General features: G+C 30.9%; 1 protein-coding gene across 1 annotated transcript in view; it reads right to left on the minus strand.

Annotated features, from left to right (window-relative positions):
- LOC107455697 (nose resistant to fluoxetine protein 6) overlaps positions 1-27,677 on the minus strand; it is a 63,799-nt gene that overhangs the window by 24,684 nt on the left and 11,438 nt on the right. Inside the window, exons 2-6 of the mRNA XM_071185197.1 lie at positions 19,269-19,486; positions 9,007-9,121; positions 6,480-6,567; positions 4,786-4,871; positions 1,136-1,306 (exon numbers count right to left, since the gene is read on the minus strand). Of these exons, the coding sequence (XP_071041298.1) occupies positions 1,136-1,306; positions 4,786-4,871; positions 6,480-6,567; positions 9,007-9,121; positions 19,269-19,486 (678 nt within the window). The remainder of the gene's footprint in view (positions 1-1,135; positions 1,307-4,785; positions 4,872-6,479; positions 6,568-9,006; positions 9,122-19,268; positions 19,487-27,677) is intronic.

The following is a 27,677-nucleotide window of genomic DNA, read 5'->3' on the forward strand; positions in this document are numbered from 1 at the left end:
ATTTTCTGCGAGCCTAACTTCAAGCCACAAATAAACAAACGAAGTGTTTGATCGTTTAAATAGCTGCTCGCCAGATTTTATTGCATTATAAAGAAAAGTAATTGATATTCGATTTTTGATTAATAATTGATTTATGTGGATAGTGGCATAGAATTTAGCATTGCGTCATGGTAAATGTTATTCCTACTAAGTGGAAGTAGTTGTGTTTTTTTATATTATACCCAATTCTTAGAATTTTGTACATTTGTAATGTACCTAAGTTGGTAGCGAGCGAAGCGAGCTTAGTTTGCAAAGCAAACCATATAAGATTGCGTAGCAATTTTCGGGGGTTGGCGAGCGTTAGCGAGAAGGGGGCGCAGCCCACTAGTAAGAATAATTAAGTCTACTCTTTAAAAGTGTGACCACGAGATAACTGCAATAAAGTAGCATTTCATATGATACTTTGAATTTTTGATAAGTAGTGGTGGAAGAATGACTTAAAATGGAAAATACTGAACTGAAAATAACTTAAATTTCGTTACCTCTAGAAAATGTTTTATTTGTTAATTTTATTATTTTTTATCTTTGATTATCAGTTTTGTTATGATTGTCAGTTCGACATTTATATTAACCAACCGTTCAATCTCGCCAGTGTAGGGCAGAAAGTTTATATATATATCAAGACGGAAAAGAGCTGAAAGTGGTAAGAAAAATATTTCATTCCAGCCTCTTTTTTAGGTAGACCGTGACCATAAGGTAACCATTACCTTAATTACCAGGTTTTTTTTTAAAAGAAAGAAAGAAAGAAAAAAAAACAATTTTAACATGCACATAGAACTGTGTCTTACTAGGAAAAAAAAGAAAATTCTGATGAATAGTACATAATTAAGAATAATCAAAGCTTATTTAACCTTCAGTTAGTAAAACAAAACTGAAAGCCAAATTTATAAAAATCACACACAGTCACTAATTTTAGTTAAATCACACCATAATTTAATTTTTTCCAGTTTTCAAACATATCCTAAGCAGCTTACTTCTTACATTTAAAATAATTTTTACAAATCAAAAAATAAGATATTGTTTACAATTAAAATGACATTCGAACAAGCACAACATGTAATTCCAATGCATTCGAATAATAATTGAATGAACTTACGTAAAAGAGTGAAATTTGTCCAGACATACGTGTGCCCTAAAACCACCCAAAGAATACTTATACCCTTGATGCCATGAAGAGCTTTTAATTCATCTGATCCTTTGGAAGAAGACATGAGACGATTGTAGTTTGAAATCAGAGAAAAGCATTTTAAAACTCCTTTAATACCACCTGAAAATAAATAACAATCAATGAATTACTTAACGAATGAATGAATTAACAATAAATGAATATTTTTCATAGCCCCATTCTTGGCCGCAAGTGGCCCGAGGAGCCTAGTTGAAGAATATAAAAGAGTAGTCATTTGAAATGTTAGAAAAACAATTTAAAACTCTTATAATACCATTTGGAAATAAATGTTAATTAATAAAAACATGCTAAATGTTGACATTTTAATCGATGCAACGCATAAGGTATGATGACGGATCCGAATCAAGTGGCCGACTACCTTCCTATCAGCCCGACATTGGCAATGGCAAAAATTGTCTGGCTGGCTGCTAAATTCAATATTGTCGACTCAACGATGTCTGATCGTTATCGGCCACATACATGATTGGTTTCTTTCGGGCCGATACTGCTGTATTCATGTCACATAATCATGTCACATGTCATGTATTGGTCCTTTTTAATTTTACCGTCCTTTTTAAGTATTTTGATATCGAATCGTATTTTAAGTATTTTGATATGCTGTCTCTCGCACGAAACATTTAAAAAAAATTTGTATGTTAAGTCTTCCTGACTAAACTTATAACCATAATTTTTTCTTTAAAGTTTTGTTAAAAACAGGACTGTAAGTTCATTGAGAATTACGAAATTCCAGCATATATGATAGGTATTAAAAATAACATTTTTCCAACTGTTTTCCGTTTTTTGTTGAATTTAATCAAAGTAATATCGTGTGATGCACATTTAAGCTACATCAATAACTTCATTTGTTCAATTTTTTTAAAGCTTGGTACTTAATGTATTATTTATATTTTGGAGGAAATATTTTTACATTTGAAAAAAGTTGCTCACAATTCATCTTTAAATCTGGAATTATTTTTAGGATTACGTAACTGAAATTAAATAATCGATGGCATGCAGAGAATTTTATTATTTTCTAACTTGTCTGATTTTTGGTGCTTTCTAATGGCAGCAGAAATAAGCTAGAGGCGTACTAGTTTTAAAATAAATAGAAATGACTTATATAAGACTTATGATAATGATGAGTTGCACCACTATTCAATTTAAAGCCTCCATATAAAAGTCAAATTCTGTGCTTGAAATTCTGTTATAAAGCAACCACAACGACTGCTGACCACAATGAATGCTCGCCAAACTTTTAACACTTCATGCTGGATGGGATAGGGCCCAAATGCCCAGCTCAAACGTCAAGACAAGACAAGAAATTATGTTTCAATTTAAGAGGAAAGAAAATGTTTAAATTTGGATCCAATAACGGAAGGAAGTAGGAAAGTCTTCCGATTAAATCGGAATGGCTAGCAATTGTACAAACCTGAACGTTAAAAAAAAGACATATTTACAAGACGTTGACAGAAAATTACTTCATGCATAAAATTATTCCTTTAAGAGACGAAGCTATTTTATTCTTGTGTATCACAATTAATAAATATATCAAATAATAGCTTATATACTTGTATGATGATGGAATTAACGCAAATCTTGATCTCCGTAAATAATGTTTACGCTCTGGTCGGAATTTTTCTAACAGTTTACGATTTCCTAAAATATTTTATTTAATAAATGGATTCAGGATTTATGTAATTTTATTGATGCATTATTGATGTATTAGTTATAACAACTGAAACTCATATATATATATATATATATATACATTAAATTCAAAACTTAATCTTCTAATGTCTTTTCATAGATGTTTCTAATTTTCCTTGAATATATTTGATACATTTGAATATGAATTGATAAATTTCTATTTGTATATTAGGATAACTAATTTTCTTTTCAAATCAAAAATGATTTCTTTTACTTTGCAAACTATAAAAGCATATGAATATAAAGGGGAAATAGGAAAACATGGAAGAAAGTAAACAATCCATATTACATAAAACATAAACTAATTTCACCATATGTCGATAACTTTTAAAGCATTGGAAAATTTTTGCACACAACTATCCAAAGATAATTCTTCGCAAAAAATAATTTTTAATAATTTATTATTTTTAATATATATTTAGAATTGAGTACCGAGAAAAGTTTCATGAACTATTTATTCTAAACTTTAGACTTCAAAAAAGCATATTAAGCTAGACGGAAGTAACGTAACCAGTGAGCGAGTAAAGCGAGTTCGAATTGCAAGGCAATCCTGAAGGGAACTGTTAAAAATAGTTCCGGGGATTGTCGAGCGTCAGTGATCAGGAAGTGGAGTTTTATAGTTTGCATAATATTAGAGAAGTCAGGGATGTTAAATTCATCTTCTACAGTTGTTAGATTTCAAAAAGTCTGTCAAGTTTGAATATATTAATTTAATAATCAATATTCAAGTTGATAACTTTAACATTTTTTTAAAGTTATTTATCAAACCTCAATGACTAAACTTTAACATTTTTTTAAAGTTATTTATCAAACCTCAATGACTAAACTTTAACTCATTAATAAACATTGAATTAATTTTTTAAAGGTTTTTCTTCAATCAATAAACTCAGGGACATAATGTTGCATAACTCTAATTTTTTTTGAATTATCTAATATTTAATGAATATAATAAAAAACACAGATATATATTTTCACAGATTTTGTTTTGATGGCAAATTATTTTTTTCAAATAATGCATGCGAAATGTTAACTCCATGCATTACAAGTAGAATTAATTATTTTACAGCTTACACTGCATTAGAAAAAAATAATATTGAGACTAAATGAAGAAAAAAAGTCTTAAAATACTAGAATCCAGAATAATCCTAATGTCATTAAAGATATTTATTTCTTTTAGCTATATCATCTTAGGATACGACATTGGTTTCAGAATACAGCAAAACATTAAGCATGGTTTGAAAGTACAATAAAAATTGGCATCATCCACAGTTCGAAAAAAAAAACTTTATATCAGTTAAACAGATTTTGTTGGAGGAGAAATATAGAGAAACTGTATAATATTTTTCCTGTTGCAATACTTAATGTTTACTTAAGATATTAAATTTTTTGTCCAGTTTAAAATATTAATTTAGAAATGAGTTCACATTCTATTCCCCTTTTATAACTCTTCAGTTTTATACAAAATAAAATCAAATCCAGATACATAAATACATGTAATTTATTAGAAAAGTATTTTAGAATAACGGTATACAATCCAACAAATTGGAAGCAATTAGAATGAATTCATTTAAAGACGAGCTTAGGCTTAATACTTTTCAGATTTCTAAGCATAGAAACAGTTTATTGTAGGTCATGGTTTGATACATAAAAACCTGAAAAGAATCGTGTAACTAATTTTTTGAAATTAAATTTGCACGAAATCCATACGTGCAATTCATACTAAAACTAATTACATTTTAAAATCTTTCTCTTGCCTTCAATATTTCTCCAATACCTCTATTGCATTAATGATCACAAGATTCTGTTCTCGCGCTTTCTTACTGGATTAATAAATGTGGATTTTTAGAAAGTTTTTATCTATTTCTAAGACTTACCTTGGTTTTCATTTGGGCTTTTCGGATACTTGTATTCAATGACGGATCCCACGAAGCAAGCAAGAAGTAAAGCACTCAGCATACACCTGCATAAGAGATTAAAGCTCTTTTTTATTTGACCTTATTTAAATAAAAAAAGAAATTACCCCTTCCTATGAAACAGTAATTTGATGCTGAGCTATAATATATGTACAAAGAGGCATAAAAAGCTTGATACTCATTCGAAACAATCGGTATTATTGATACGATTCTCAAAGATTTCATTTGTGAAGTGTTTGTTGTTGAAGATGACGATGTGTAGGCCTGGAAGAAACAGTTATTGCATGTTGGGGTGTTATTTTGAGCGAAAGTCATATTCGCAAGCCATGGAAGAGTTTCACAAGAAATATTCTGATATAGCATTATCCCTTATCTCAACGAAGATATGATTAGTTCAATCTTTCAGAGTTTCGGAATCAGTAGTTGACGAAGAAAGAACCATTTTGGACAGTGAAAAATTGAAGTAGGAGCTAAAAAATTCGATTTTTTATAAGTATCGGAAAAAATTGGCATAATTATCCAAATTGGCAGTTGAACATATTTTGACTAAGACAAATCCTCAAATTTGTAGCATGTTTTTCTAATGAGATAAATAAGAAAGGTACAAAGATTACATTTCGATATTTTGTAACTATCGGGGAAATCAGCCTAATTAAGAGTAAAGCTAAAAGACATATTTTTATTAAGCTTGAAGTTTCAAATTTGAACTAAGTGTTTTTTACAAAATAAATTGAAAAACTAAAGAGAAATTTTGATTTAGGTTTTTTGTAACAATCCGAGTAAATCGGGATAACAATTGACAGCAATGCTTTCACAAATTTTTACCAGCAAATATATCTCAAAATTTGATTATGTGCCCCCTATCAGAAAAACTAAACAAGTTTCCTTTTGATGTTTCCAATCATCAGGTTTATTTAGGAGTAATTAGTCGAAAACTGACAGTGCTAAATAGCATGTTTATACCAAGTGTTCTTTATGAGATTAAATTATGGAATTTGCATTTGAAATGCTAATGCCAAGGATTTAAAGCAACATCGCCGAAGGCAGCAGGAACTAGCGACGATCTGGGAAACAGTGAGTTCATGCAGAAAGAGGACATTATTAATCCTTGCTGCGTTTCCCGCATAAACTCGCATCCTAATGCATGCACGTGTAAAGAAGTAGAGGAAGGACAGTAAAGAACCGCGATGTGATGAGTTCGTGCGGAGGAAGGACAACGTGGAACCGTGATGTGGTGAGTTCGTGCGTAAGAGGGATAACGTGGAACCGCGAAATGGTGAGCTCATGCAGAGGAAGGACAACGTGGAATCGCGAAGAGATGAGTTTGTGCAGCGGAAGGGCAACGTGGAACCGAGATGCGGTGAGTTCGTGCAGGGGAAAGACAATGTGGGACCAGTTCGTGCTTAATTGCGTGCGAAAAATTGAGTTCATGTAGATGAACCAGCTGGTTACTACAGGCGGTAAGTTTTCAAATTTAGATGTACCTCATTTTTAATGTAACCCAAACACAATAGTTAAATATCTGAAATTTGGGTCTGGAGTTGAGTTCAGTATCACTGAAGACATTTTTTGAAAAAATTTAACATGTGTAGGAATTTTTTTAAAAAAAACTTAACATTATAGTAAAAAATGAAGGAAAAAAGTGTAAAACTTACAGCGTTACAATGTGAATGGTTTTCCATTGACTGGATTCTTTCACATAACATTGTGGTATTCTTACTTCTGTTCTAGAAATGTCTGAAACTATGTAAAAATAAAATTTTTATACAATAAATAAATAAAAGTAGACTAAGAGTTAAAAAACAATTTTTAACCATATTATAATTTAATGAATTAAAATTAATTTGCAGTAATTTTAATTATATAGATGTAATAAAAGAAAGAGGTGAGGATGTAAACGTTGTTAATACAGTTCATATTTAATATACATTTAAGTATTTTCTTTTAATTAATAAGAAAGTATTCATAATATATAATATAAGTAATAATAATATTTGAGAAAATATATAAAAGGAGAATTTATCATCAACACAAAGTTATTGTAAAGAGTGATATTGTAAAGTAAGAGGGATATTATTGTTCACTGCATAACTTTTCAGATCGTGAAATAAAAATATGAATGATCTCATACAGATGCTGTTTTCCTTATTGACGACATTAGTTCCTCACCAACACTTCATATCGCATAGGTATTAAGCAATTACACTTTACCCTGTTTTGCCCCTCTTGGCCACAGTGGTTTTTCTTGTTCTGTTTTTCATTTTTTTCTCTCACAGTTATAATTTGTCTAACAATAACAATATCGAGCTCCATATCTGCTCTGGTTCCGGTTAGAAAGCATGCAGCTGCTTACTACAGCTTATTCAGCGAGGCAATATTTTCAAACGGATCGTTTTATTTTCATTAAAAGAAGTAAGTTAGATAATTTCTGAGCTCAAATCTGTCGCATTTCATAAGATATTAATGTTATTATATAATTCTGGTGAATTTGAAGAGAAAAACTGTCTTAGTTATTTATAGATATATCGTTAAAAAAGGGCGAGATGGTTGCCAGATTTTGAATAACTCGCTTTTTGGCAGTCCTGATTTGGCCTCTTTCCATTTGTTTATAACGGTTTGTTCTTGTTGCAAGCTGTGCACCATCTTACGTTAGTGTTAACACTTTTAGCATTGTAAACACAAGTAATAAGTAATCAAATACCACGTTTGCAAGAATCTCAAAACACAATGATGCCAAATGGCTTTAAAACCGGGAAGTATAGGAAGTAACCGGGAAGTATAGGCGGTATGGAGCTTGCAGCGTTCCCTAGTGTAGAAAACACCATCCATACTATGATTTTTCTATTTTTCTTAGGCAATTTTATGTTTTATTTTTCAGATCGCTTTTGTTTCTTCTTATTCACGTTTGGCATATCTTGAAAATGCTCGCCTGTTTTTGAGTAATTGTCAACTGTTATTTCCTATTTATATATTTTTGAAGCGAATGAAGTTTTTAATCAAGTACTGCTCGATGTACTTATACGCATTTCTTTTTAGATATTAATTTTTGGATGGTAATTGCTCTTTAGAAAATAACTGTTCAAAATACAACTTTGTGCGAATATGAATTAGCAAACAGAATGAAAATCTTTACAGATTTTTCCCTTAGGACTGGATGCTCATTTTTAACAGATATCAATACAAGAGAATTTGGGCGAATTGAAATAAATCGTCTGTTGTCACGTGGACATGAGACTGCGACAAATGAGAGAGCTTGAACTTTTTCCTTTAGAAAAGCAACATTTCTGAAGTCATGAACAACAAGAACACACATTTCGGGTTCCTTAATCTAAGTTAACTTGAAAATGTCCATATTAGGTTGAAAATGTACATATTTTTTTTTAAATCAAAACTTAAGATTCATGGGTAGATTGCAGGAAACCCAAATATTAAATTTCGCATATTTTTGACCTTTCATTTAGATTCTACTTTCACTTTCGTTTTACATTCTAGTTTCACTTTCATTTTACATTCTAGTTTCACTTTCATTTTGCATTCTAGTTTCACTTTCATTTTACATTTTAGTTTCACTTTCATTTTACATTTTAGTTTCACTTTCATTTTGCATTCTAGTTTCACTTTCATTTCGCATTCTAGTTTCACTTTCAGTTTACATTCTAGTTTCACTTTCATGTTACATTCTAGTTTCACTTTCATTTTAAATTCTAGTTTCACTTTCATTTTACATTCTAGTTTCACTTTCATTTTACATTCTAATTTCACTTTCATTTTACATTCTAGTTTCACTTTCAGTTTACATTCTAGTTTCCATTTTATGTTACATTCTAAGTCTAAATTTTACATTTTGACACTTGAAAACTAAATTTTGAATTTTGTTTAAGCTTAAAAAATATTAAAAATCACATTTTTGACCAAAAAAATGTGAAACTTTATTCTTAATCGATGTAAAATTGTTTTTAATATGGCTTAAAATTTTGGATAAATTTGTAACCATGGGGATATCTTTTTGTCGAGTTCAAATGTATAATTAAAAAAAAAAAAAATATCGCGATGCACCCTTATCCCCACTTTGAAAAAAGTCATTAAATTTAGAAAAACCCAAATTAATTAAAAAATCTCATTTAATTTAAGTGATTGAAAAAGTCTATCTCGAGAATAAATATTTCGAGTATAATATTTTACTTCTTTTGGCAACAGCTTGCATATCTTGCAAAGAACAAGTAGACGGAACACAGATTCCTAGACGAAACTTAAGGTAGTAAAATGCCATCCCACCGATTTCAACTTCTTTTCCTATCTGAAACAAAAATAAAAAAATAAATAAAAAAATATTGTTACTTACTGTAATAGAAATAGAAGTTTTTTTGGGTTTTAAATTAGGAAATTTCGTTTCCTTATTTCGGGGCAAAGAGTTAAGGCAAAAATATAAACACTGTGGAAATAAGCAATGAAAAATAGCTTATGGAAAACATAAATTATTGCTTTATGTATATTATTAATATTAAATTATTGCTTTATGTATAGAAGTAGAAGATTTTTGGGTTTTAAATTAGGAAATTTTATTTCTTTATTTCGAGGCAAATAGGAAAGGAGAAAATATAATTACTGTGGATAAAAATAGCCTAATGAATTATAGCGTATAGAAAACATAAATTTCAAAATATTAAATTATTGTTTCTTGTATAGAAATAAAAGTATTTTTGGGTTTTAAATTAGGAAATTTCGTTTCTTTATTTCGGGGCAAAGAGTTGAGGCGAAAATAAAAATACTGTGGAAATAAATAACCTAATGAAAAATAGCTTATAGAAAACATAAGTTGTAAAATAAATTTTCCTGACTAATTGAATTTATAGATAGTAGAATGGATATGGATAAAAAACATAAATAGTAGAATACGTTATTCAAAAGAAATTGTTATAGAAAAACAATATAACTTTCAATTTTTCAAGGGAATTTTCCAAAGAGGAATTTTAAAAGTTTTTTTGAGATAAATGGGTAAAAGGTAATTTCTTTGAATGGTGCAATATGAAAACATTTGAAGTGTTTACAAATTTGAAATTTTCTTAACGACTGGGCACGACTTGGGAAATTCACTAAATGACTGAAATTGGAATATAATAGCAATATTCATTGAAAGTTTTCAGCCCTTAAAACAAAAAACAAAAAAAACTCCATCAGGAAATTTTGAGAAAAACTCATATAATTTTTCAAGCTCGATTTATTGACAGGTCATCGCCTCTTAGGAGAGAGAAGGCCTCCTCACGGATCAATTTGGCAGTCCGACGTAATGAGCATAAACTGCGCAATGGGGTTCCCAAGTAGCACGATTCACAAAAGCGATATCGTAAAAACTCAGCTTTGAACATTGTACAATATCTTAGCGAAACATTGTACTATATAAAAATGGACCCCTTTTATAACCTATATTCAATATCGCGAAACAATATTGTTCGATATTGTAAAAACGTTGGGGAATGTCGATCGATATCTCTCAGCATTTACAAATACTGCTAAATTTATATTTTAAATTTATTTTTTAGAATTATAACAATTTGACGTCATTTTTTGTCTTTTAAATGATTAATTTTGATTTAAGAACGCAATAAAGTTAAAAATGAAAAGTTTTACAAACAGACTTTTAATGTGAAATCGACGGGGATCGTACAATATCGTACACACAATGTCGATTTTCTCCAATATTGATCGATGTAGACTAAAGCTGTTACAATATCCCTGTGCTACTTGGGTTATTAAGAAAGATGTCACTAAGTTCGGACAACTAAAAGATCCATTTTCTCATTTATGATAACAGGTGGGGAGGCCGTCCCTTTTCTAGGAAATGTTGGCATGGTTCATAAAAGGTGATGTCAATATTGCACTATAAAGTTACGAATTTTTTTTTTTTTTTTTTTTTTGTTTTATTNTTTTTTTTTTTTTTTTTTTGGGTTTTATTTTAAAAATAAAAATTCGAAGCCTGTTCTTTACTTGTTGTTACCCATATGAGTTAGTTTGCCCATTTCTCAGTTTTGTTTATAAGAAGTAACGCAATAACGGCCCTAAATAACAAACCCATAACTTCGAAAACAGACATCTTTATTTGAAAATGTTAAAGTATCGCAGTGAAAGTAATCAAATTAAAATAGATAGTGTTTCCTTAATTTTGATACCCTTTTTTTAATTTTGGTACCTCTTTTAAAGTTCTAAGACCGTATGTACTTCTTGATAGAAAGCACTTTTTATTTCTCCAACGATGTTCCTCAATTTATTGTGAACTTTATAAAGCATAAATTTTAAAATGCCCTATTTATCAAAAACTTGTTTTCAATTTACACCATATATTTTAGATGAAACCATTTAAAAAATCATGCCATCATCACCGTTTGAAGCCAGACTAATTTGCAGTATTGGAAAAAGTGTCATTATAAAAAAGTGCTATGATGAATCCTTTTTTTATCAGCGAATTCGGTTAAAAAAAACTGCTTGATTTCAGAATCAAATATAGAGTCTCATATTATTAATGTATTTTGATTGTTATTAATATTCAGCTTTTCCAATATAAATGCTAAAATGAAAGAATTGATTTACCAGTCTTTAACATTTTGAAAAAGATACACGTTCCATGAATGGAACCTATACTCCGTTGCAAGTTTAGAAAAGACCATTGTGGTATAAAGTTTAAATAATCATCCGCACTGCATGTAGTTCCGTTTTATTTCGCTATCAAATTATACAAATATGCTTTCAAAACAATATAAAAGCTTTTAAAAACTAAGTAAGTCAGGCGGAAATTTAATTCGAGTTATTTTTTAAGATATATATCATAGAAATATTAAAAAAAGGTTAGTTTCGAAGTCTTACTGCAGTGTTTCCCAAACTTAAAACTTTTGTGTACTCTTTCTAAATTTTTCATAACGCTGTGTACCACTAATAAAAAATGAATGCATTTTTTACTATAAAAAATTGCACAAAAATTAAAAATCACAACTGGTTGTTGACACCACTTATAATTAATTAACTGTTAACTCTGCCAAAAAAAAGCCATTAGAAAAACACGTAATCGTAAATTTTCATGGTTAACTTTGTTTTTAAATAAAATTTTATGAAATTTTCGTTTGTTCAAGATATTTCGCATAAGAACGCGTACCCCCGCTAAGCTGTTCTCGTACCCCTGGGGGTCCGAGTACCACACTTTGGGAAACACTGTCTCACTGGAATCAGACTTGGCGACATATTTTGATAAATAAGGATAATATTTGTTCTTGAAAAAGAAACTATGGCGTTACAAGAGCATTGGATTTGATTGTTATACATATTTGATATTTGAATTCCAAAATTGATTGACATTTAAATTTTGTATATTTGTGAAGAGTGAGAAGTTTTCTATCAGGTAATATCTTGCAGCTTCAGTTTCTTGTGATTATTTATTTAATATTTATTATTCTTTCATCAGATTCTTTAAAAAAGGGCCATTTAGGCCTCAGATGCCCAATTCCACAACAACGAACGAACGAACAGATTCTTTAAATGTGAACCGAAATGTGTATATTTGTAACGATTTTTAGATATCATTTTTCTTAATTCCTATTACTTGTTAATTGATTATTCAATAAGTTTTGTTTTCTCATTTCGTAAGATTTAAAAAAGCAAGCATAAAGAAAGCTGTGCAACGCCGTTTCAAGAGTTGGCGAACTTAATACTGGGAGCTTGGCATCTATTTGGTGTGCACTTACAAGGGAAACTAGGGAAGTGTGACTCGCCAATTTTGAAATAAACAAGTGGGATGTATGCCTTATGAGGAATAATTTTAGGGGGCAACATTCGTTTCGGCCCATAGAAGGTTCTGTGAGAGATAAAAAATAATTCAATATGTAGGAAAATCGGTATTTTATTACTTCAATGCAGACTATTAGTTATTGTAATTGTCTCATAATCCAATTAATTTGGAATTAATTTGCTAATAAATAAACTAATCAAAAATTAATTAATTGTTAATTAATTATTAATTAATTGTTGATTAATTGTTGATTAATTATTCATTGATTGTTAATTAATTATTAATTAATTAATTGATTTGCAATTACATACTCCAATTAATTTGGAAAGTTTTTCGAAAAAAAAATTTAAAAAATTTGATGTCAATTATATTTTTAAATTAACCTAACAGGTTTTTATGAAAAACTACAGATATATAAAACTTTCGAAATCAATTTTGACAATAAATATGCATTATATAGTACAGTACCACAAAATTAATTGGAGTATGAGACAATTATAATAACTAATAGTCTGCATTGAAGTAATAAAATACCTATTTTTCTATATATTGAATTATTTTTTATCTCTCACAGAACCTTCTATGGGCCGAAACGAATGTTGCCCCCTAAAATTATTCCTCATAAGGCATACATCCCACTAGTTTATTTCAAAATTGGCAAGTCACACTTCCCTAGTTTCCCTTGTTAGATGCAAACAAGCCCTCTCCATGAGGATAATGGTTTTTTCTTAACTTGCAACAGAGTATAGACGTTTAAACGGTTATGCAAAATTTTTTTCTTCTTTATAATGTTTTTAGCATAACTGCCAGCGTTTGCACTTATTTTAGTACGGTTCTCCTAGTGCAGGGTTGTCACGATCTACTAAGAAGACAAAAAGTGTAGACTAATAAAATTCAAAATTCTATTAAAGGAAATTAAAATTAGCGAGCTTTCAAGACCATTTTTTTCTAGTTAACTGTTGAAAATGAATGCCAAGAATATTCCTGTTTTAAATATGAATAATTTGAAATGTAAGTCATTGTGGTAGTGACCATTGAATAATTAAAGAGATAAGAGAGTTTCTACCACTTTCTGCAATTATAGTCACATGATGCTAGTGGCGCTGAAATAAAAATTTCATTGATGAACGTGATCAGAGCTTATCTTATATTTCATTGACACCTAAATCTGCTAGATATGATAATCCTACTCTTTCTAAAGGGTTCTGGGACCGCTTGCGTCCCTAGTCAAATTAAGAAATAGATGATAGTTTCATTTTTAATACATATATATTTAAATTAATTAAATATAAGAATGATCAAAGTCATTTTAAATCAAATTTTTAAATTAAAGTGATCATCTTACTCAAAAATTAAAAACAACTGGCTGCGACATTCGAAAGCTCACCTTTTTACCTTTTGAAAAAAAAATATTGCTGTTCGAGAAATCCCCGTGAGGGATTTCAGTTCTAAGAACACTAAATTTGTAGTGGTAAAGCAGTTCTCAAATATTCATATAGAAATTTTACTATCAGTTTTTTTTTCGTTTCTTGGGGATGCTAGTCAGCTAATAGTGAATTAAAAAATAAAATGTCAAATCACGATTTTTTACCAACTCTAAATATAAATATCTTATCGAATGAAACAAAAAAATAGAAGTATTAGTCAGACATTGATTTAGTAGTGACTTAACCCATTATGTGCCTATGTTCCCGTAAAGTCTTTTCGTAATTATTAAGGCGGGTAGCTTAATTATTTTTTCCTGAAATTTAGATTGGAGAAACAAAACAGTCGTATTCATCACAATTTATGAATAATATAAATATCTATATTTTGATATAGAAGCAGGTAATTGTGACATTCTAATACTAAAGTGGTAGTCAGCGCTATAAAATTTCGTATTCGTCCTGAGCATTTTTCCCAAAATGAGATATTTAAGTCAAAATTATTTTCACCACAGTAGCCCTAAATGGGTCCTTTTCCCGCCACATCATTTTCATTGATGAGGAACTCAGCTTCTGTTTTTTCTCATTACGTGATACTTTGTTAATTGCATGATACATTGCATAGACAAGCTTTCTACTTCACTTAATTCCTATTTTATTTTTATTTTATAACCGTCGTTGAACAGCCGACCCATTTTTTTTGTTGGGGTTTACAACTACTAATGTTCAACTCCGTAGCCTTGTAATTTTGAACACAATAGAGAAGACAAGGAAACTCCTGGATCAAGTATTGGGAGAAATTTGCTGGCGTGGAGAACTTTTTGATGGAACTAACCCGCACTTGCGTTACATGGAGAGAAAAACCACAAAAACCTTCCATGGTTAGCCTGACGGCAAAGAGACTCTAATCCTTGATCCGTCCACTACTGAGGATATTTTACGTCAGCACTGTGGGTGGTGCAAGCCGGATGCGGAATTCGAATAGACCAGCTATCGCTGGGATTCGAACCTGGTTCACCTCATTGGAAGGCAAACGCTCGATCCCTTGATCCATCACAGTTCCTTAATTCCACGGCCTGGTATTATCTAAGTTTTTACTTTTCATGAGTCAGTTAATGACAAAATATTGCGACTCTGATACATTTCTTACGACATTCGAGTCTTTTGTCTAAAATTAACGTGCCGCGAAATTCAGTGTCACGGCCTGGTACATACGTTTAGTTTTAATTTCTTTTGTTGTGTAAGGTAAAACATAATCAAAACCTTATTTTATTTATTCATAAACTGATTCGAACTTTCTCTGATTTGATTGCTTATTGATTCACTATTTCAAAATTAGATGGCTAGTCTGATAGATTTTAGGGTAATAAATCATTACGTCCTAGTTCAGAAAACGGAACATTTCTGATGTAGATATAGCTTTTTAAAAGATAAAACTACAATCAATATTCGATCTTACGAAAATTGTTGTAAGTTTCTGTTATTTATTTATTTTAACAAAAATATATTGATAACAGCTGGAAGAAAAGTGTTAAAATTTAATTTTCCGAAGTCTTCCAAACTTTTACTTCAACGCAAAAAGAATTCATTTTGTGTTATAGAAGTATTATTACCAATCTGTTGCATTTCAAAGAATTATTTTAGAAAAACGTAGAAACTAAAATAGTTTCAAAACTATGGATGAAACAAGGTTGCGGTGTTGAAGAGTTGTTAACTTTTCAGAAACAATCTGAAAATATCAGTTTTTAGTTACAAATGATTATCTTAAAAAAAAATTTTTAGCCCATAAAAAGTAAGTTGTTTTATGTTTTGGGGATTAATTCTAATAATAAAATTTAAATGTTTCCTTTTACGCCTTAATGCAATGATATAATATACACGCTTTAGAAAAATATTTTTTATTTATAATAACTATCATGAAACAAATGATAAATTATTTTTAAAAAAACTATGCTAAAAAATGCTGTTTTATTTGAAAAAATTGAAGAACCCATAAAATTTAAGTGCACAATACCTAACTCTAGCTAACTAATAAAATCTATAACTATGTAAAATTCAATGAAAAGTGTTCTTACAATTATATTTATAAAAAAAATTGCCAAACAAGACAAAACTAATTGATAAATAAATAAATAAACTTAATTTTCGGTAAATATTAAAAAACACTAAGTTTGGGTCAAATTTGAAAATTAACTAAGGTGCACAAGCATCTAAATGTTTTATAATTGGTGCAATTGATATTTTAAAAGAAATGGTTGTTCAGAAATAATTAATGTAAAATTTTTGTTGAAAAAGTAGTTTTTGTATGTTCATGAGACATTTTTAGAAACGTTCCTAAAAAGTGATCATGGGCTCTTGTAGGCTAAATCCAATGGGCTATAAGAGGCGATAAAGTCCTATAACAAAAAAGACTGGCCCGTATAGCCTGGTTGGCAGGGCGATGGACTCACGTTTGTGAGATCGGGACTTCGAATCTAGCAGGTCGAAGACTTCCCGTGGTAACTGGTGCACGTTAAATTCGTTGGATCACAAAGTCCTTCATGTTCCCATAACAAATCAATATCTCTGGAGGTACTGAATTGGAGATTTTCGGGTCTGTCTGGACAGGTTCTCTGGTTCAGGTCAAAATTACGATCTGTGGATGAATGAATGGATGTATGAATGGGTCCACCCTATAAACGGATGTGGCGTATGGGTGTGACAGAAGTCGAATTTTTGACCATGGAGATCGCCACTGGAAAGCGAGAATAATCGCACCCCCACTGCCTTAATGAACGACGACAACAACAGCAACTGAAAGGACTATAAAGTCCTTTTTTTATATGAGATTTTTAATTATCAAATGATATTTAACTTACTTATAACGTTTTATAAATTAACATTCCATAACATTTAATAAATTAATATTAACAAATAAAGAGTCCATTGATAATTGTCATGGAATGGGAGGACAGTGTTGCTTCAATTGATCAATATTTTTTCGTATTTTTTGATTAAAATTGTTTTTGCGCAAAAGCTTTTAGAAAAAAATCGATTTATTGTATTGTAACTTTATAAATCAAGAAATTACACGTTAAATAGCAAAAAATGCAACGAAATTTTTTTTTACATTATACTAATGAAAAATAATTTATTTTAATTAATTAAATGTTAATTTTATTGTAGAAAAGGGGCATAACGCCAGATATATTATTCTAGAGTTAATCTTTTTGCCCATTAGTTTCAGCTATTTCTTTTTCATTTTTCTCAATTTAACTACTCATTAAGAAAATTTTTTTAATTACATTAATTTTTTTAATTAATTTACTGAATAAGCCATAATTCGCACATTAAACCTTTGGGCAAGGTAGTTTCTTTGTTATTGACAGGAATGATTTTATTATTATTAGTGACCATGGCCTAGTAAAGGGAGATGATTAAAATATGCAATAATGTATGCAAAAAAAGAAAACTTTGAATACACAATCTTTTATTAGATGGATAGCAAATTTATTTATTTTTGAAAGACTCGAAATCAGTTACTTATTTGCCTAGAAGGTTCCTTTTAAAAAATCTTATATACCTAGTTTATTAACAGAAAATATTTAAGATCAAGTATATCTATTTCTGATACAGCTTTCTTATTTAATTAAAAAGGCTTGGAGCAATAGTATCATAAAATAGGATCAGGAGCCATTTAAGAACATTTTGGTGAAACACAAAACATTTTACAGGTAAGCACTAAGGTGGTTTTCTAGTAGAAATTCCAAGAAATTGTAAAGTTTAGCTATCTGGAAAGAAAGCTAATGAACAGTTTGATTTTAAAAATGTCATTCTTAAAAAAAGTGTTGCGTATCACTAAACTACAGCAAGCCCGCCAATATTTAATTTTTTTCCAAGGTATACATATTACCTGTAAATTATATAAATGAGTTATTCTGCTAACTATCTTGCTCAGGTGCAGATTAACTGGAATGTTACGTTGAAGTACAAAATTGTTTCATATATCAAATTATCTAGGACCTAGATAAAAGTCTTATCTACAATTTACCTAGATAATCTGTACATTTCCCACTAGACACTCGTTAAAGTGAAAATAAGTACTTTCTGTACGTACCTTGAAATCAGCATAATGTTAGTTATTTTTTGTTATCTAAGAAAATCAAAAAGCTGCAATCAAACAATCTTCACATCATTTGATAAAATCAATCATCAATCACTTTAAAAACTTTAATACGAAGTATCAAAAGAGTTTAAAATATTATCACAATTAAGGAAATTAATGTCATTTCTTTATTTTCAATATCTAAAGAATTAAGTTAATACAATCAAACAATCAACAAAATTAATTGATAAAATGTGAGAAATAAACATTTAGACTTTAATGATTCGAAGACCGTTAATGAGTAACTTTACTTTGGTAAACTGCATAAAAATTTTAAATCTGAACTTTAAAGGATTGGATTAACGTAGTTAATCTATTAATTATTCTAGGTAATGTGTTCTGGGTAATTAGCGGTAACATATACGTAACCCATTATGTTATATCTTTATCATTATTGACATAAATAATAGGAGGTAGTGTGGGTATCTCGATCCTGATTGGTTGCTGAAACGTTACATTTACTTACGCTAGCAACTGTTCTTTCCATTCTATTTCTAGTAAACCAAGCCCATCAATTATAATTTTTCTTAAGTGACACATTCTACATTCTTTCACATTGATGCTTTCACAAATATTTCAATTCTTTCACGAAATATTTCTTACTTAACACAATGACAGAGACGAAGCCATGTTGAACATAAACAAACTAATTATGCATCATAGTTGCCAGGTACACGAAACCAAAATATATAACGGTTACAATAAAATATATAAACAAATAATAAAACTAAGTTAAGTAAAAGACGTCGTTGAGGAAGAATTACTTTTCATCATATTCGATACGCTAGACGGCGCTGTATTTAATTAATTTAACGATAATTAACATTTTAACTTACGTGGAGAAACTTATCTCAACTTTAACACACCATTTTGCTTATCAACGATCAGCTGGTGCTGACGTCATAGGTTATATATGAGGGTGTCTGTGATCTTCTTTTTCTTGAAATGCAAGTACCCAATTATGGGTAATGCAAAGATGGGAAAGAACTTTTCAAACAATCTAATACTAATAGTACTATTATCTTTGTATGCAATTACTTAAAACTTTTAAGGAGTTTTAAATCAAACGATTTGTAGTTTAATAATTAAGAAATTGCCTTACTGTATCAAGAGGACCTGCATGAACTAACTTGGCCAAAGAAAAGTTTCTGAATGGTTTTGGCATTATAGGTGCCGCTTCAATAGCACAATACTTTCCTCTAAATTCTATATCTCCATTTCTCTTAGGCAATTCTATTTCCAGGCATTGATCGAAAGCTCCAAAATCTGAAACGGTCCCTTCGAAAATCCCTGACGGTGGCTTTGACATCGAGTCAAACACTGCAAAAATAAAAATATATTGTTTAGAACAAGAACAATATCATTAAATATCATCAATGGAAGAGACAATTCGAAAGTTAATTAGAACTGATTAGAGACAATTTGAGAAGAAAAAAAATTTACGTTTTCGGCAATTTAAGGAAATTTTCTAGGATAGTTACAGTTAGCAGTTAAGGCCAAACTTCAATTTCCTTTGCAATGATTTATATCCTTTTCCTGAAAAAGGATGTTTTCCAATAAGAGTTCTAAGTGATTTTAATTTTATCGAAGAAATATCAATTAACGACCTTGAGCCGCACGGTTGCTCAAAGGATGGACAGTTCGCCTCCCTATATCCGCAAAGAGAGGTGCAACATAGCCAAAGCAAAATATATCAAATATATAGTATTGATATAGTTTGCTTTGGCTATAATGATACAATATTAGAAAGCACTCCTTTCTGCTGATATAATCGCGTTCTGATGAAAAGTTTCCATCTTTTTACTAATTTTTTCCCATTTTTTTTCGGATTTTCTCTCTTAGGATTCTTATTATTTTTAATATAATTTTTTTTTCTCCCTTTTTTCATTGTTCTGTAATTTTTTCTCATGATTTCTCTACTTTTTGAACTTATTTTATGAGTTTTATTTACTTGCAGCTTATACACAGTAAAAAAAACTTATTGTTTTTCTTAATCTTCGTTTTTTTCTTTTTGTATTTATTTATTATGCTATACTATGCTATTATGCTTATTTTGATATATATATATATATATATAAATAAATAACCTTAATTTCCACTTTTTTTTTCAAAATTTTTTGACACCCCATACCCTTTGTCACAAAGTATCCCATTTCACAATTCGGAGAACAGTTCGGAAACAAAATACATGTTATAGATCACATCTAAAATTCTACTCTTTAATTTTAAAGCGTTTTTTTTAAAATTACATTTGTGATCTGAATATAGATGAGCCTTTATTTTGTTATACGAGATAAAAAAAAAGTATAAATATGCTAAATAATTTCAAATACATTAAATAATTTTAAATATATTAAATAATTTTAAAGCTATTAAATAGTTTTAAATATTTTTATTTTAACCAAAATGTGTGGTGTTTTATTTGATATTACCTCTTCCTTTCTCTCCAAACATGGCTGTTTTAGAGCATTTTTGACCCACTGATTGAAAAGTACTAAAAATTATATTTAATTTCAAATGCAGTGAATGATCTTTTAAGCCTTTTTTTANCGTAGAGTTACAAGGTATGCACGACTTGAACCTTTTTACTTCATTTTCTGTTAGTATATAAAGCAGGAACAATCGTTTTTGCGTGTCTTTTCAACATGATGTGATCCTGATAAACTCTGTCGGAATTGTCAGAGAGAGCTGTCCACCCCCCTTCAGTGTGGAGAATGGGTGCTAACTGTTACCGCCAACAGCCTACCTTTAAATAAAGCTATTGCAGAAGTATTTTGGTTTACGACTGGTTTATTTGAGCTAAAATCAACCCATGATATCAGGGATGTAGCCCTGATATTATAAGTCTCGCAGGATTAGCTTCGCGAAGGTATTATTATTTGCCCGATATATATATATATATATACCGAAGAGCCATTACATTATGACTACCCTGCTAATAACATGTAGGTCCACCTTTAGCCCTCAAAACTGCTAGCACCAGCAGTAGCATTGATTCCACAAGATGCTGATAGGTAGTCTGAGGTATCTGGTACCAAGCGCTCACCAACTGGTCCTGCAATTCCCTCATATTGCCAGGGGGTTGCGTGGCGGCACGAATTTGGTTTTCCAAGTAGGACCACAAATGCTCTATTGGATTAAGGTCATGTGACTTTTAGGGCCAAGACATGACTTGAAAGTCACTGGAATGTTCCTCGACGATTCTACCCTTATGACATGGTGCATTACCCTGTTGGTAAACACCATCCCCCGCGGGAAGAACTGTTGCCATGAATGGGTAAACCTGGTTTGCAACTATGTTCAAGTAGCTTACAGACGTCAGGGATTGTTCTATGAGGATTATGGGTCCTGGCATTGTTTCTGGGCGAGGAACCATTAAAACCTGGGCGAGCCCATTGTTATAGATGGAGGGTGGTCATAATGTAATGGCTCTTCGGTGTATATATATATACACACGGGGTGACCAATAACTTCTCGTACACTTTCAAATTTTCATTACAATAATAAATAATAAATCATGCAAAACTTTTGCATTAAATTAAAGAGTAGTAATCATTAAGTATCTTTACAACAAATGCTTTGGAATTATACTGTCTTTTACTTTCTTGACGAACTTAAGTCTCTTTTCAAACGCATCACATGCGGCACGTACGGCTTCCACTGGTAGTTCCAGACATATCTTTTGATTTACATTTTTTAATTTGCTTAAATTGATGATTTTATAATTATTAAGTTGGGCGAGCATATATGACCAAACAAAATAATCTAATGGTTTAGATAGGGGGAGTTGGAAGCCCATTCATTCTTCGATCGATAAAAAGTCAGCTGAATGTTTGTTGCACCACTCCTGAACCACATATACGGTATGACAAGGAGCACCATCTTGTTGGAAGCAGAAATATTCCAACTAAGGCATACTCTGGATACTTGGGAGTAAAGTAAAACTTTTTCCAAAACCTCAGGTATAAAATTTCGGGCATTGATTTTTATCCCTTTTTCAATGAAAACTTGCCTCGTTTTGAAAGGATCCCCTAAACCACCACAGATGAAACATTTTGACAATGCGAAACATAATGCTGGAGCTCAGAGATGTTATGAATAAAAATTTAAAAAAATAATAACTGAAAAGAACTGAACGTCTGAAAAAATAACTGATTGTAACGAGCCGCGACTGCTCAGAGGATAGAGTGTTCGCCTTTCAATGTGGTGAACCGGGTTCGAATCCCAGCGATACCTGGTTGATATGAATTCCGCATCCGGCTTGCACCGTCAACAGTTCTGACATGAATAAATATCCTCAGTGGTAGATGGATCATGGGTTAGAGTACCTTGCCATCACGCTAATAATGGGAGTTTTTCGTGATTTTCGTCCCCATGTAACTTAAATACCGGTTTATTTCCTTTAAAAATTCTCCCACGAAGGCAATTCCACCCAATTCGTGGTCAAGGAGTTCCTTCGTCTTCTGGGTTGGGTTCAAAATTACAAGTCTACGGATTTGAACATCAGCAGTCGTTCATCCCCAGCATGCCTTGCAAGAATTTCTTCCACCCCCTGTTTCATTTCATCTTAGCTGATCCTGAACATCTGTGAATTTCCTACTTTCTATAATAAGCTTTCAACCAAGGTCCTTTTTCAGAATGTTTAACACTGATCCCCTCGATATTTTAAGCTCTCGGCCTATCAGGTCTTTGACCGTTTCGTCGTATTCTTTCCTTGACCCTTTTCACACTGTCTTTTGTCTGACCCGACTGCGGTCTGCCAGAACTTCTTGTATGATCGACTCAGGAGATTTTAGTTTAAATATTGAGAAAACATGGAAAATAATAAAGATTAATTAAAAGATAAGAAGAAAAATTATAAAAAATAATATACTTGCATAATGCTAGTATTAAAAGTTTAGCACAACATGCTTTAATCAAATCAACTACCAAGTTTTAATTTAATAGGTTTATCATAAGACGAGTAGTCTTGCACGCCAGGGGAAAGAATTTGAAAATAGAAAAACAGTTTTAAAGAGAAAATATTGAATATATAACTTTAAACAAAATATTTGTGCTTTCAGACGAGAAGTTTATCAGTTAAGAAAATGGGTGTGTTATTTTCTGTTTTCAGTGACTAGAATTTAGTTTTTTTTTTAAAAATTTTTGCTATAACTTCAGTAGTTTTGAGAGTATTATCTTATAATTGGTGACAAATTGCTTATAATACAGATAATTACATAAACTTTTTTTCTTCAAAAAAAAAATCGAAAATTTAGTTCTGGAAAATCCTCTAGAACCCCTTAACACCTTTGTAGTGTTTCTTAACATTTTTTAAAAAAATTTTGTATAAAATATAACTTAACATGTTATTCCAATAAACTTATTAAACGTTAATCATAACATAATCATAGTTGTAAAGTTAAATTTTTGATAATTGTGAACAAATTTTTCTTTTAATCACAACAACAGGTTTGCTAACTTTTTACGCTCAATGATAAAATATTTTCTAATGATATCAAATTTTATGTTTTACTGTATGATTTATCCTCTGTAAATCTGTATTAAGGCTATTTTCTATATATATGTAAATTATTTTAGAAAGCTATTTTGTTCCAGCTCTCTTGTGGGGATGCTTTTAATACGGTATATAAATTCTAAAAGCATTAATTTTTGATTGTCTACTACTCTACAATATATTTTTCAAAACACATAGAAGCTGGCAGCCTAGCAAAAGAAGAGAGACGCCATATGCTCCAAATTCGACAAGGGCTGAAAGCCCGTATATATCAAGACGGAAACGAATAAAAACTGGTAACAAATAAATTTCCTTTGTAAATTTTTTTCGGAAATTATAAAATATCCATAACTACCAAATTTTTTAACGGATATAATTTATATATTAAATTGCTTTTTCCAACAGGTAAAAATAATCGCAATGAATTGTTTATTGTTAAGAATAGATTTAATCCTTCCGAAAATTAATTATCCAATCCAATAATAGTTATCCAATAATTTAAACTACTAGTGCTTTCTCTTTTCCGTCTCGCTTTCAGGCCTGCATTCCACAAAATATTTTAGAAAACGGTACAGAACTACATACTAAAATTTGAAGATTTTCGGCTGAATTTTCCTACTTTTTATAAGGCTCAACATGGTTTAACTGAAACAAAGTGGCGTATAAGATAACCCTCTGAATAATTTTGAAATAGTGTAGAATGAAAACCCTATAAATCGAATTTACTAAACCAAGAATCTTGCATTAAAAGACAACCACTAAAAAAAATGTTTATCCGCTGTCCGGAGCAAGTTGAAATCTTTACAAAAGCACCAAATAATCATATCAAATGGTTATAAGTCCTCTATATGCATACGCTTTTATTTTTTATTTTGCCCTAGTTGTATTATGTTATATCTATATATTGATTCTACGGTATATTAATTCACGCAACCCTATCTTTTTATTCAATTATTCTTATTATCATAATGCAAAAAAAAAATTTCCAAGTCCCACCTGTGTTAACATCCGTCAATCAATTCAGGCATATACAGGGCTGATTTTGCTGGCCTCTCTTTCAGGGGCACCATATTAGGTGGGACAACGTCGCTCCCACAGTGAGGACAGATAGTACAGAAAAGGAAAGAACACCCATGCCTTGCCCGGGATTCGAACCCAGACCATTTCTGATGCAAGGACAGTTCTCTGCCCCCTACACTGGCCGGTCGGCTAAAGCAAAAAATAAAAATTCTTAAACTTCAATAACTAATCAAATCGAAACAAGGATCGAAAATATACAGAAGTAAACAGGGCACAGACAACATATAATGTTTTGTAGATGTCTACTCATTTAGTCTACAACGTGCTCAAACATTTTCTTTTAATGTTGAATGACAACACCGTTTGTTGAAAAGCGTCCTAATGACGTTCTATGAAAAATGTGTTGTAATGATACGTACTAATCAAGTGTCTCCTTTTAAAGTATTATTTGTTCATTATTATAACGTACATTTGCTTGCAATAATTAGGGATAAAAATTATATGGTGCTTGATAATATAATTGATGATTTCGAAATTTAAGTTTCAAATAAACATCAAAATCGAACAGCTGAAGTTTGAAGTAAAAGAACAGAGCAAAAATAGCTAATGTTGATTAACTATGAAGACTAATGCTTCTCTGCTGATATAACTAAGCAATTTACATCTAAATACCTTCATGATTTTTAACAACTTTCAGGCTGATGTCAGCTAAGGATACCTAGACTTTTTTTAACTAATGGTAAGTCATGTGATTTTTTTCGTCCAATAAGAATGTTACGTTAACAATCAAAACGTTTGATAGACAAGGCAGTTTTCATTTTATAAAGAGGAATTTCCATTTTCCGTCTGAACGAATCTCAAATAAAAGAATATTTTTTTAACCATTAATCAAAGTTTGGGTTTAACCCACACTTACAACTCTGTTAAACAGAGAAACTGTCAATTATAATTACGGACAAGGAAATAACTGTCAGAAATAGGAATCGAAGTTCAAACTATCATCTATTGTATTGGTATTCCGAATAATTCATATCCATTTATTTTAATTTTTTTACCAGTCGTGCTCACCAATTGAATCCTTACACGCTCATCAGTTCGCATTTAGTTAACTCTACGCCTAACTTGTATTCTAGGAAGAAATAACGATTGACCTTAAATGTTTTATTCTGCTAAGTTTGTTTATTCCCTTTGATAGTTTCAATTAGTAGTTTCATAATATCTATTCAGTATTATTTAAATTATAATATTTACAGTTAAGCATTAATGGATTACATAATAATTAGTTTTCAATTTATTCAACACACACTAAACAAGTATTGCACAATTCGAAGTAATAAACACCGTTTCTTAAAATATCTTTGTCACAAACCTCGTAGATTTGGAGCCAAAAGATGTTTTTTACCATGATAAATGTCGTTATTTTTTTATGTGGAATACACGTCCATTTTTAATTTTTTCCAACCAGGCAACATTTTTTTTAGAAAAGTGTTCATCTCATTCATTTATATATAAATGCACATAGATATAAAAAATAACTATGTATATGTACACCGAAGAGCCATTACATTATGACCACCCTCCATCTATAACAATGGGCTCGCCCAGGTTTTCATGGTTTCTCGCCCAGGAACAATGTTTTCATGGGGCACACTAGGACCCATAATCTTCATAGAACAATCCCTGACGTCTGTAAGCTACTTGAACATAGCTCATCCATTCATGGCAACAGTTTTTCCAGCGAGGGATGGTGTTTACCAACAGGATAATGCACCATGTCATGAGGGTCGAATCGCCATGGATTGGTTCGAGGAACATTCCAGTGCCTTTCAAGTCATTTCTTGGCCCCCAAATTCACCTGACCTTAATCCAATAGAGCATTTGTGGTCCTACTTGGAAAACCAAATTCGTGCTGCCACGCTACCCCCTCGCAATGTGAGGGAATTGCAGGACCAGTTGGTGAGAGCTTAGTACCAGATACCTCAGACTACCTATCAGCACCTTGTGGAATCAATGCCACGGCGAGTGCTAGCAGTTTTGAGGGCTAAAGGTGGTCCTACATGTTATTAGCAGGGTGATCATAATGTAATGGCTCTTCGGTGTACATAAAAGCTAAAATAGACGAATAGTTTGCTAAAAACAAAAGATGTGCCCCCCTTCCTCCTGTTTGAAAGAATTTAAGAATATTGGCGATATTTAGGTGATGTTTTTAACACTATAGTTTGATGTAACATCAAAATGCAGCAATGATTATTAAAATTATTAAAAAAAAAGTAAACAATGATTATTAAAATTATTTAAAAAAAGTAAACTACTTTTTAATTTCAAAAGAACTTTTTTCAATTCCAAGAATAATGCTTTTGATTATCTGAAAATAGGAAGCATTTATTTTGAAAACATTTCCTTTTAAAAAAGTAAATAAAAAACGTACTGGTAACACCATTATTCATTTCAGAGAAATAAGAAATAAAAATCTATCTCTGCTGAAATTTGCTGCCTTGTCTTTTTATACAGGAGTTAAGTGAAGAAACTTAACGATTTTTTACTAGCATCTTTATTGAAGATATTTTTACATGACGTATCTGTCGTTTACGGCAGTGATCACCAAATCATCGATCATTTCGAGAGCTGATAGTTTCGGTAAAGCATATTAACGCGCCGAATAGCTAAGATACTAACGTAAGTTTATCGGCAGTACACCAAATGTTTCTTTTTCAATGCCCAGCCGATTGATAATCGTCATTCAGGTATCAGTCGGGCAGATTTGCCGGCCACTCTTTCATAAGCACCATATTAGGTGGGCCAACGTTGCTCTCACAGTAAGAACTGATAGTATGGATCAGGGGTGGCCAACATGCGGCTAGCGAGCCACATGCTGCTCTTTGACGGATTATTTGCGGCTCTCGATAAATGCACCCGAGATCTCTTTTCATTTTTGGGCTATTATATTTTAAAAAATTAAATTATTATCGTTCCGTATGTGTTTCAAAATGTCCT

Source organism: Parasteatoda tepidariorum, chromosome 9, assembly GCF_043381705.1.
Source record: "Parasteatoda tepidariorum isolate YZ-2023 chromosome 9, CAS_Ptep_4.0, whole genome shotgun sequence".
NCBI classification, from domain to species: Eukaryota; Metazoa; Arthropoda; class Arachnida; order Araneae; family Theridiidae; genus Parasteatoda; species Parasteatoda tepidariorum.